The following is a 12,511-nucleotide window of genomic DNA, read 5'->3' as shown; positions in this document are numbered from 1 at the left end:
CCCTAGATCTGATGAATCAGGATTTTACGTGTGTGGACTCGAGGTTCTGCAGTTTAAGGGAGCTCTGTGAGTGACGCATAGCTGGGCCTGCGACCGCTAATCTCTGCGCGTTATTTGTTACGTATACTTTTAACTTTTGTCCTGAACGGTGTCCCCAGCCAGGGTACAACATTCCTGTGGGCAGAAACGTTTTTTTGGTAAGCCCTGGAGCTATTTGAATGTTGCTGTGCATGTATGCAAATCGATTATTTTGTGTGTAATCTGAGGTTTCCTTATTGTCGGTAGGAATTCTAACTACAGACGCACTACGTCCTTCTATTCAGACATTTTGGCAATCAGAGAGAGCAAGAACAATACGGAATTTCATTACAATAGGATGAATTCACTTACATTTAGAATTAAATCAGGAATTCGGGTCAGAGGCAAGGGTGAATGTTCTCTTGTTTTAGTGCTTATTGAGGGGAACTAACTTTTCAATTATGAGGTTTCACAATCACAGATCCTGGAGGCAGGGGAGGCACAACGCATATACCCCATCATGAAGCGATTCTGTATCGGCATGAGGACGCGTTGCTTTTTACAACAAATGTAGTGCAAACATTTATTGCCACGCCACTCAGCTTAATGGGAGTTCCGGTAAGAAGACTGGTTCTTTTTTTTTTAACGTTTATTTATTTTCAGACCGAGAGAGACAGAGGATGAACGGGGGAGGGTCAGAGAGAGGGAGACACAGAATCCGAAACAGGGTCCAGGCTCTGAGCGGTCAGCACAGAGCCCGACGCGGGGCTCGAACTCACGGACCGCGAGATCATGACCTGAGCCGAAGTCGGCCGCCTAACCGACCGAGCCACCCAGGCGCCCCTAGCAGACTGGTTCTTATACCCAGAATTAGACGATCCAGTCACAGGTCTTACCTGACATTCAGTGAGATCTGGAAGCTGGTGTGGGCTTTGGGTCCATCACAGGTTTGGGGCACAGTCTGTACATCCAAAGCAAACGGGGACTCTTCCTTTTCTGGCACAATATTGTATTTCAAGGATGTCTGTGGAACATCAAAGACAAAAATCTGTGTTCCCTCTGGTCACCAGAACTCCTCCAAGCTTCCTCAACTCGTTCTCTGGGTTGCCCTATCATTTGCTGAGTTAGGAATTTACAAAAAAAAATTTCACAGAATCTGAAGCAGGCTCCGGGCTCCGAGCCGTCAGCACAGAGCCCGACTCGAGGCTCGAACTCGTAGACCGTGAGATCATGACCTGAGCCGAAGTCGGAAGCTCAACCCCACTGAGCCACCCAGGCGCCCCACTGAGTTAGGAATTTTTTAGTGAGGACTGTTCCGGTGGGCCCTCTGACCCCATGTGCCCCAAGAGTCTCACCTGGAGGTAGACACATCCTTCTCCGGTCACCGTCATGGTGTATTCTCCCGGCACCTTTGGCAATGAAGTCCGCTGCAGTAACAGGCGGTTGTTGCTGTCCACTTGGAATTTTTCGAAAACCGTCCCTGAGTATTGGATGGTCACCTGTGCAGGCTTCCCAGTTCCGGTGAAAGTGGCTTCCCCATACTTGGACAAGGCATGGAGAGCCACCACTGTGTCCTAGAAAAGACGAGTGAGAGAACCTGTGTAGGCTCAGTAACCTTTTGAGGGCCCAAAGGCATGTCGACGAGATGGGCCTTGATGTCCTCCTTCCTGCTTCCCTCGCTACTTAAATAACGGAGTTCTAATTTCCAGATTGATTAGAATCCTTAGATAGATAACAGAAGCATAACATCCACATATCTGCCTCGGACTGTATGCTTTAGAGGCTTCTTTTATTTCTCAGAAAACTGATCTTTTCCTATGGATGAATGTTTGTGGGATATGGGCTGTGGAAAGTATATGTGAATGGGAATCATTCATTGGCATTAGCTATTTGTCTAAGATGTCTTACTTGATAATTGTGGTTATGTCTGCCATCACTCAACCAAAGATCAGTCTGCCTCTCACCCCAAATTAAACTCTGCTCTGTTGCTGAGTTCGGTGCCCTGAGAAAACCCAAGGTCCTTTGCAGCCATGATCAGGGGCATGCTTAATTATAATTATCTTCTTGATTTATTGGCATTTTTTGGCTCTCCCTTTTTTTTTTTTTTTTACCACAAGTCTGGATTCCTCCCACCCTTGCATGCCATCTTCTCAATTCTCAAATCTTCTCAGCATTGAACCTGAATGACATTCTTTAAACAATAGATTTAAGAAAGAGTAACTGTTGTCATAAAAGTATTCCGTGTTTTCCCCATTCATATGGAAAAATAAGCCTAAATTCTCTGAAAATAACACTTCCTGCTGTGTACCTATTGACGGATTTTTTTTAGATAGTCTTACGATGTTGGCAATAATAAAGCAAGTTCTTCATGCTGCTGGTGAACAAATATTTGTATAGCAAAGGGTGAATAGTGGAAGCATAAAATGTGTCAGCTTCAAAATAAGCCAGTTAAAGGGGACCTTTGAATGCAGAGATTTGCAAGGAGAGCTTTTTTGGGTTTTGAGTGGCGCTCCTGAGAACTGTTTGAAACTGTTTCCAACTGTTGTTTGAAAGGGACTCTTAGAACTTCCAGAAGATTCCTGAAGGTAGGTTTTTAAAAGCCATTCTGCTGTGGCCATTGCACATAGGGTCTCACTTCTTTAGGGAGGTAGAGTTTTTATTGGCAGGAGGGGACTGTGATGATAACACTTTGACTTTGAGTTTTCTTTATTTCTCGCTCTCCCTGAATACTCATCATATTTTCCTCATTTCGAGTTATCCGCATCCTCATTTTTCCCTCTTGCATGTGTTTATATCTTGTTCAGAACTTTTGTTCCCTGAAGGCGAAGCAAAAGTTTCTGGCAGACACAGACCTGGGTGGATGAGAAGCCCCCGTGGGCATTCTGTTGCTTTAGGATCCAGCTCACAATGCCCGTGTCCAAAGTCAGGTCCTCGGAGGTCGGGCTGGGCTGGGCCGTGAGGTGAGCGAGGAGCACGTAGGACGTCATCTCCACCTCAGCTGAGGGAGCCTGGGGCTGATAAAGATGCCCCACTGGTGCCTTGGGTTTCTGAGGTCGCTCCCAGTGGACGGAATTGTCTGGAGATGAGAAAAAGAGATTTGTGAGTAACCACATATTCATATCTAATTTAAGCCAGAGCTTAAGTGAAGGGTGCCTTCCAATTATATTCCCTTGGACCTTATCTAGATGCTTTTCCTTCTGCGTAAACCTGAACGTGGTTTGTTTCAGCCAGCCTAAGGCGGAAAATGTTGCTGAGTCGTAAGCCCACAGCCAACGAAGTTGTCAAACGGTGGCTATGGTTGGGTCGTTGGGGAGAAATTGCAGAGCAAGTTCGCTCCCTGACTGTGGGGGTTGCTTGTTTCTGATGTTATCCAGGCCTTATCTGGGCTGGATAGGAAAATTCTATAAATTTTCCTATTGAGATTTCTTGTGAGGATCGCAGATGACATGAGATAATGGAGTTCGCACTCATTAGGGTGCAAACAGTACCCTAATAACAGTACAAAATAACAGTAATCCTTAAGGTAACCAAAGGCTGACCAGGGTGTGACCTAATGGGAACCGATTTAAACTGCTGTGGGAAGTAAATTACGCTGCGGAGTAAATCGCAATTTGGGAACATCCAGCAAAGGGGAAGATGTGTTTCGCCTACGAATCAGCAATTCACTTCTGGAAGTAGAACCTACAGGAACTCACACCCACGCACAAGGAGACAGACACATAGGTGAGTATTCACTGCAGCATGGTTTGCAATAGCAACAAATAAGAAACAACACCTATGACGAGAGACTCTTTAATATAAGTTATGAGTTACCTATATTTTGCACTATATTATGCGGCAGCGAAAATAATGAATTAGAGCTATAGGTCCTCAGTAGGGGACTCCTGTTAGCACAATGTGGAACTTAAAAAACAAAAGGCAGACAAACAGACAAGAAAACAAGATGCAAAAATACTCAAAAGTGTGATACTGTTGGTTTAAGGATGAAGAACACATCAAAATTCTGAATATTGTTTAGGAATATAGGTGGAGTAAAAATAAAGCTATCCATAGAAATGGTAATGACAAATTCAGGGTAATGGTCACCTTTGGGGGTGAGAGGGGCACACAATTTTTCCTGCATTGGTAATTTTGTATTTCTTAAGCTGGGAGGGAAGTATAAAGTGGTTTGCTGATTATCCTTTATGCCTTTTTGTATATCTGAAACCTTCCTGATACATTTTAAGAATAAACACGTAACGGCACCGTTAAGGCAGAAAGGTAGAATATATTTTATTGGATAAAATATTACCATTTGCATTTTATTTTCTATTTTTTCGACCTGAGCGGGGGAGGGGGCAGAGTAAATACTATTATTACCCCCATCTTACTGATGAAGGAACTGAAACATAGACGAGTTAAGCGACTTGCCCAAGGTCACACTGTTAAACTGTTCTGGAGCCAGTCTCCAGAGGCTGAGCCTCTCACGACTACAGTGCACCTGCCTCTTATCTTTTGGTGTGTGACTTGCTTAAGAAGTTCCAGATTTTATGGTGATAGAGACAAAAGAAGAGAGGGGAAAGTGATCACAGGAGTTGGGGGTGGGGTTTGAGGTACGGTTCTTGATACAGAGAAGGCAAGATGTTTGCTCACCTTCCTTCACAGCTTCCTCATTAAGTAAGTGGAGTATCTCCTTGCTCCTGTCCTGGTTACCTACCAGGGCAAAAGCATAGGCCAACAGTGCCTTGGTGTAGACGTGCTTTTCATGGGGTCCTTCCTTTGCTGAATTCCAGGCTGACTCCAAGCAGAACAGGGCATTGCGCACAACAGTGTGCTGAGGGGGGAAAACAAGGAGGGAACCAAGCTATGTGAACAGGGACACTGCCTTTCCCAGGTAAACGCGGATCATTTTCCAAATGCATGTGTCCGTCTGTTCTCGTTCTTTTCCTTCTTTCTTTCTTTTTTTTTTTTTTAACGTTTATTTATTTTGAGAGCACTCGGGAGGGTGAGAGAGGGGCAGAGAGAGAGGGAGACACAGAGAATCCCAAGCAGGCTCCATGCTGTCGGTGCAGAGCCCGACTTGGGGCTTGATGTCGTGAACCACGAGATCATGACCTGAGCTGAAATCAAGAGTGAGGCGCTTAACCTACTGAGCCACCCAGGCGCCCCCATCTGTTGTCATTTTTATGGAGAGAGAGAATAGTATTTTTTATGTTATTATTACATTCGTAAGGCAGGAGCACAGACCATATTTTTAGAACTCATTTTCTATGTACGTATGGCACGAGTGGGAGGTCTTAGGGGAGAAATAGCTTAGGGGGCATCCCTGGGATAGTGTATATCTTTCTTAACGGATGGACCACATTTCCTATTGATCCGAGAAGCATTGGCATGGCATAGAAGGAAAGCTGACACCTGGCTTTTAGTAAGGTGATATTTCTGACAGCAGGGCAGCAGTTTCATTGTGTCCAAACTATGCCTCAGCAGGGGAATGAGGTGGTACCTACAGTGGCGGGGAGAGGAATCTCCAGAAGGGCAATGGTGATGTAGGCAGAAAGGGTCACTTCGTCTTCCACTCCACCCTGTAAGTGTGGGGGGGTAGAGAGAGAGATTTGATTAATTGAACTTCTGAGAATGCTCTTAATCAGCTCCTGGGTGTCATGGAATGTATCCTTACTCGTCTGCATCCCCCGGGGGCAAATTAGCACAAGCAACGTACGTTCCATCCCCTCTTTCTTGGCACTATCCGGGATCTATCTATCAATCTATCTATCAATCAATCAATCAATCTATCTATCTATCTATTATTTGTCTTTCTTAAGGAATTCCCATATTATCCTTGTAGACATCAGAATGGACAGATAAAAGCTAACTCCACGAACACCTCACCTTAATGGCATTGTTGAGCAGAGACCCAGAGCTCCTGAAACAGCCATTGTCCTTCTGCTTTTGGGAGAGCCAGGTGAGGGCTTGGGTGATGTGTGCTTCATCAATGAAGATGTAGGCTCGAGCCTGGGCAAAAGTCTTCAGTACAAAGGCGGTAAGCCTGAGCAGGAGGGAAGCGATGGTGATGTTTTTGTTGTGACAATAGTTTTCTAACTGTGTCACGGTGACAGGCTTCATCGGACACCATTTACATTGATGTGAGTCACCTGACCGGTATTCACGTGTATTTAGAACTCCCATCTCCTTTAGACTGCTTGATTAATCTGCTAAATCTGGTAATTTCGTTGCTGACTCATTTTCTCTTTGCTACAGCGAATAACGTTCTAATGTTCTTCTAATGTTACTTATCTTTACTTATTTGAGTAAGGTTTTCCATCTTTCTTCTCTTTAGAGACTTCCTTCTGTAGATGGCAGAATCTTCTATGGAAAATTGTGGTAACTTCTAACTGCTTTGCGTTGCCTTAGGGATTTTAAAACAATGTTTCGTGTCACTGGGTCCCCCTCATTTCTTTCTTCCTATGAGTGAATTTATTCTCAGTCAAGATGAGTATGATCTAAAAACCCACCACAAGTGGAAGTTAACGTGGTTTATCTAAAAGTTATGTGATACGTTCACTGGCCATATTATTTAAAAACTCATGGTTATGGGAACGATTTTAGAAAAAAATAGCCATTTAAAAATAGCTATCATATTATTATTGTTATTTTTTTTAAATTTTAAATGTTTATTGAATTTTTTGAAGGAGAGAGAGACAGAGCGTGAGCGGGGGAGGGGCAGAGAGAGAGAGAGAGACGGAGACACAGAATCCGAAGCAGGCTCCAGGCTCCCAGCTGTCAGCACAGAGCCTGACATGGGGCTTGAGCTCATGGACTGTGAGATCATGACTGACCAGAAGTCGGATGCTTAACTGACATACACCCAGGCACCCCAATTTCATTACTATTTTTAACCGATTTTAATTTTAAGTAATCTCTACACCCAACATGGGGCTGAACTTAACAACGTGAAGTCAACTATTGCATGCTCTACTGATTCAGCCAGCCAGGTGCCCCCCAAAGACATCTATTTTATTTTATTATTATTATTTTAAAATTTTACTTTATTTTTTAGAAGTTTATTTATTTATTTTGAGAGAGAGAGAGAGAGAGCACGCACGAGTCAGGGAGGGACAGAGAGAGAGGCACGGAGACAGAATCCCAAGCTGGCTCTGAGCTGTCAGTGCAGAGCCTGATTCGGGGCTCAGATTCACAAACCATGAGATCATGACCTGAGCCGAAATCAAGAGTCGGGCGTTTAACCGACTGAGCCACACAAGCGCCCCCCCCCCCCCCCCCCCCCGAATAGCTATTTTAGAAAGAATATGCTTGGTGTTATTAACAGGATGAATTTTGGGGACAGATCTAATATCCATGTATTTGAATGTCAACCTTTCTGGTGGTTACCTCGCTGGTCTTGGTATAGGTACTGAGCATAACCAACTACAGGTTTAATAATACATATGTGATAAGGTTACTGTGAATATACTTGTGATAATACATGTAAGAGAGCTGGTATGGAAATAGGAGCTCAAAAACTGTCTATTCCTTACCAGGTATTGCCCTCATTCCTGCCATATTTCTCCCCAAAGGTGCTATAGGAGCCATCATGGTGCTTATAGGTCAGCTGTCTCTGGTAACCTGGAATAGAAGGTTAATGAAACAGTATGACAGACGGCATGTGTTTTGGCCAGAAAAATTACCAAAATGCCTCGGTCTCTGCTGATAGTTCTTTCTTTTAAAAAAAAATTTTAAAAAAGCATTTATTTATTTTTGAGAGAGAGAGCACACAAGTGGGAGAGGGGCAGAGAGAGAGAGAGGGACAGAGGATCCCAGGCGGGCTCTGCACTGACAGCAGAGAGCCTGATGTGGGGCTTGAACCCACGAACTGCGAGATTCTGACCATCTGGCGTCCCTTTGGTGATATTTCTTAAATTTTGCTGTCATATGTTAGAAGGGTCTGAGTTCTAAACATTAATGGGAAGTTGGACCCTGGATAGTTACCGTAAAATTAGCGGTCACAGCATGCGTACCAAAGTAACTATGATACTATGAGAAGCCAACATACCATAGAACTGATAAGTAATTCAAGCCTATTGGGAAATCCAGTGTATTGTTAAAATGACTCTGTGAAGTTTCCACTTACTTGTTTAATCACTCACCGGTATTGAGGTAGCCAATGGCCTTGGACTTGACCTCTGGAGTCAGCTGTTGTGTCTTATTTAGATAATTCAGAACATAGATGTTAGGAGCAAAGAGGACCATATTCTGTTCTCCACAGCCATAGGGCATTTGGAGGAGATTTTGTATATTTTGCATGGCAGAGCCCAAGATGTCTCCTAGGGAATGGGAGAGATGGGACATCATAAGTCTTCTAGATTATAATCTATCTGAATCCTTAAGAAGAAAGGAATAATTTTAGGAAGGTTGAAAAATGAAGATTTGGGGCAAGGGTGAGTTGTCCAGGGACAGGAGGAGTATGATTGGGAACAATGAACGAGCCCAAAGACAGAGGGAAGACTGAAGTTGAAATTAGAGTTGTTATTTTGAGGGAGTATTTATGGAAAAGAAATACAGCAAAAACTGCCCATATAGTAGAATGATTCACAGGGACGGAGCTCACCCAATACCGAGATGGAGGCTCGGGCAGATTCTTCTACCACGTTCTGTGGCAGCTTCAGAGATAATTGTTCAGACACTCCGGTATCTAGAGAAACACACAAGCCATAATGAAAATAATGCTCCTGCAGAGCTCCAAAACACAGAAGCCAGACAATGCCTTATACTTAAACTTCCGAAAAGTTGTCCCTCTTTCAGTATTTCCCTTAAAAAAAAAAAAAAAAAAAAAAAAATATATATATATATATATATATAATCTTAAATGTGTACAAATGGGATTCTGAGATTTCTAGAAATTCTTCTTCCCCATTTCTCTTTTCCCCCATGTATTTAAAGTGCATTCCAAACAAGGCTACAAATTGACAAGTGCCCATGATGTTGTGACTCCGTCGTAACCATCCCGTGGCTAGCATGAGATGGTTATCACAAAGATGATCAGTTTAGCGTCTATTCCTAACCTCCTTACTCGACACTTGTATGAAAACCCCCCCTAATGTATACATAAGCAAAGGAAAAATCTCTGGGATTTCCAAATTCCGACAACAATGTCCTTACTGCCCTCAAATTTCACAGATAGGAAGATCATATTTTTATGGGGGCCCGAGACATGGGACTGGGGGTGAAGGTGAACAGTATCTGACTCACTGAATATAAAATAATTGCTGCTGCTAGGCATACATTTACTGCCATTTTAGGATTGGTAAATTTCATGACGATGAAAGAGAAATGTAGCATTTATCTTCATGCTGCATCCCCTTCCTCATGAAATTACCATTGAAACTTTGGTCAAAGGGTACACATTTTCAGTTATGCAGGAAGATTACACTGTAGAGATCTATTGTATAGAACAATGCCTGCTATTAACAATACCATACTAAACACTTAAATGCTTATTTGCTAATAGGATAGATCTCATACTAAGTGATCCTATCACACAAAAAATATGCTAATAAGTGAGTGGCAGGAAACTTCTGGAGGTGATGGATAGGTTTATAGTATAGATTGTGGTGACAGTCTTACAGGTGTATACTTATTTCCAAACTCATCAAGTTGTATACATTAATTATGTATGTTGTTAATTACATTTATATATACAGTTGTGTATCTAAATTTTAATTAAAAAAAATTTTTTTTTCAACGTTTATTTATTTTTGGGACAGAGAGAGACAGAGCATGCACGCGGGAGGGGCAGAGAGAGAGGGAGACACAGAATCGGAAACAGGCTCCAGGCTCTGGGCCATCAGCCCAGAGCCTGACGCGGGGCTCGAACTCACGGACCGCGAGATCGTGACCTGGCTGAAGTCGGACGCTTAACTGACTGTGCCACCCAGGTGCCCCCTAAATTTTAATTTTAGATACACAACTATATATATAATATACAATTATATAATATATAATTATATAATATGTAATATATAATTATATAATATATAATTATAACATATAATATAATTATATATTATATATTATTTATATGTTAAAAATTTTTTTTAATGTTTTTTATGTATTCTTGAGAGATAGAGAGAAAGTGCATGTGCACACTTGCATGCAAGCATGGAGAGACAGAGAGAGCGAATCCTAAGCAGGCAACATGGGGCTCGAACTCATGAAGCCTGAGATCATGACCTGACCCGATATCAAGAGTTGGATGGTGGGGCGCCTGGGTGGCTCAGTCGGTTGAGCAGCCGACTTCGGCTCAGGTCACCATCTCGTGGTCCGTGGGTTCGAGCCCCGCGTCGGGCTCCGTGCTGACAGCTCGGAGCCTGGAGCCTGTTTTGGATTCTGTGTCTCCCTCTCTCTGACCCTCCCCCGTTCATGCTCTGTCTCTCTCTGTCTCAAAAATAAATAAACGTTAAAAAAAAAAAAAAAAGAGTTGGATGCTTAACCACCTGAGCCACCCAGGGGCCCTGTATTATTTGTATGTTAAAAAAAAAAAAAAACAACAACTCTCTTACCTTCCCCCCAAGAAACTTTTCTAAGAAAACAGATACCAGAGAGGAGCCTGAGTGGATTCTCTCTCTCTCTCTGCCCCTTCCCCTCTCTCTCAAAATAATTAAATAAACGTTTAAAAAAAAAAAAAAAAACAGATGCCATAAAAAAGGTAAAAGACAAATTACCAAGCCAAAAAAAAAAAAGCAACTTATTCAATAGATAAAGAATCAGTGAGATACAGATGAATCAGAAAAAAAAAAAAAAAATTTCACTGCGACCTGAAAGGTCACAAGATATGAAGGCATTCATAAATGTGTAAAAATGAGCTCATCGTCACTTGTGATTGTAGAGATTTAGATTAAAACATTATATTTTTTCAGGGCGCCTGGGTGGCTCAGTCGGTTGGGCGACCGACTTCGGCTCAGGTCATGATCTCGCGGTCCGTGAGTTCGAGCCCCGCATGGGGCTCTGTGCTGACAGCTTGGAGCCTGTTTTGGATTCTGTGTCTACCTCTCTCTCTGACCCTCCCCCGTGCATGCTCTGTCTCTCTATGTCTCAAAAATAAATAAACGTCAAATAAAACATTATATTTTTTCATCTAAAATTTTCACCAAAATTGAAAACTTTCACGGTAAAAGATGCTGGTGATCATGGAGGGAAATATAAACTTGGTGAGAATATTAACATTTAGGTATTAGCAAAAGGGTTTTTAAAGTTCTATTAAAACTGAAGAATATACATATCACCTCTTACTTAGGAATTTCACATTTTACAAATAAATATAGTTGCATCTGGGGGCGCCTGGGTGGCTCAGTTGGTGAAGCGTCTGACTCAGAGCCTGCCTGGAATTCTCTGTCTCCCTCTCTCTCTCTCTGTCCCTAACCCGCTCGCTCTCTATGTCTCTTTCAAAATAAATAAACACTTAAAAAATACTTGCAGGGCACCTGGGTGGCTCAGTCCGTTAAGTGTCCGACTTTGGCTGAGGCCACGATCTCATAGTTCATGAGTTCAAGCCCGCATCAGGCTCTGTGCTGACAGCTCAGAGCCTGGACCCTGCCTCTGATTCTGTGTCTCCCTCTCTCTGTCTGCCCCTTCCCAGCTCATGCTTTGTCTCTCTCTCTCTTTCTCAAAAATAAATAAACATTAAAAAAATTTAAAAAAAACCTTGCATCTATACATAAAGAGGTATTTATTTATTTATATTTATTCATCTGGCAAATAGTTAAGAAAATGAGGAATAGCTAAAATACCCATCAGAACTGTGATACATCGATAGTATGGAATTTTACTAAAATTACATCAAAGGGAATTACCTTTTAGGAATGGGACTAAAAGGGATTACTTAGTTCTATAATTTAACATGGTTAGATTTTTAAGCTAGATTGCTGAGTAAGAAGTCATGAAATGTTACTTATACAAGTTACAGGATGAAACTTAATACCATTTACATAAATCACATATATAAATAAATTCATCTATGCATATTATTTTTAAACATATATGGATGATAATTAAAGTATTAAAAATATTGCCTTTAATATGAAGTTGTGTTTTCTAAAGGAGGATGTATTTTTGTATTACACAGACAATAAAAATTAATTAAGAAATTTTTTTTTGCTGTTTATTTTGGGGAGAGAGACAGAGTGTGAGTGGGGGAGGGGCAGAGAGCGAGGGAGACACAGAATCTGAGTCCGGCTCCAGGCTCTGAGCTGTCGGCACAGAGCCCAACATGGGGCTCGAACCCATGAACTGTGAGATCATGACCTGAGCCAAAGTCGGACGCTTAACTGACCGAGCCACCCAGGTGCCCCCAATAAAAATTAATTTTAATAAAACTGCTTGATGATCAGCTCTAGACACATAAGAAATAAATCAAAGTAGAGAACTCAGGAATGGAAGGCAAGCCATGATAAAAGGATTTGGTGGTAAATTCACTTAAATGTAGAAATAAGGCTAGATAACCAGGCAATTACGTTTTTAG

At 42.2% G+C, this 12,511-nt stretch overlaps 1 protein-coding gene across 1 annotated transcript in view; it reads right to left on the bottom strand.

Annotated features, from left to right (window-relative positions):
- Positions 1-12,511, bottom strand: part of LOC112867883 (alpha-2-macroglobulin-like) — a 46,834-nt gene that overhangs the window by 4,524 nt on the left and 29,799 nt on the right. Inside the window, exons 23-31 of the mRNA XM_086714125.1 lie at positions 8,603-8,686; positions 8,142-8,318; positions 7,533-7,620; positions 5,887-6,043; positions 5,505-5,579; positions 4,651-4,831; positions 2,871-3,094; positions 1,374-1,592; positions 915-1,042 (exon numbers count right to left, since the gene is read on the bottom strand). Coding sequence (XP_086570251.1) covers positions 915-1,042; positions 1,374-1,592; positions 2,871-3,094; positions 4,651-4,831; positions 5,505-5,579; positions 5,887-6,043; positions 7,533-7,620; positions 8,142-8,318; positions 8,603-8,686 — 1,333 coding nt within the window. The remainder of the gene's footprint in view (positions 1-914; positions 1,043-1,373; positions 1,593-2,870; positions 3,095-4,650; positions 4,832-5,504; positions 5,580-5,886; positions 6,044-7,532; positions 7,621-8,141; positions 8,319-8,602; positions 8,687-12,511) is intronic.

Source organism: Puma concolor, chromosome B4, assembly GCF_028749965.1.
Source record: "Puma concolor isolate L17-30 chromosome B4, mPumCon1.1.hap2, whole genome shotgun sequence".
NCBI classification, from domain to species: domain Eukaryota; kingdom Metazoa; phylum Chordata; class Mammalia; order Carnivora; family Felidae; genus Puma; species Puma concolor.
This window is presented reverse-complemented; position numbering and strand designations above follow the sequence as displayed.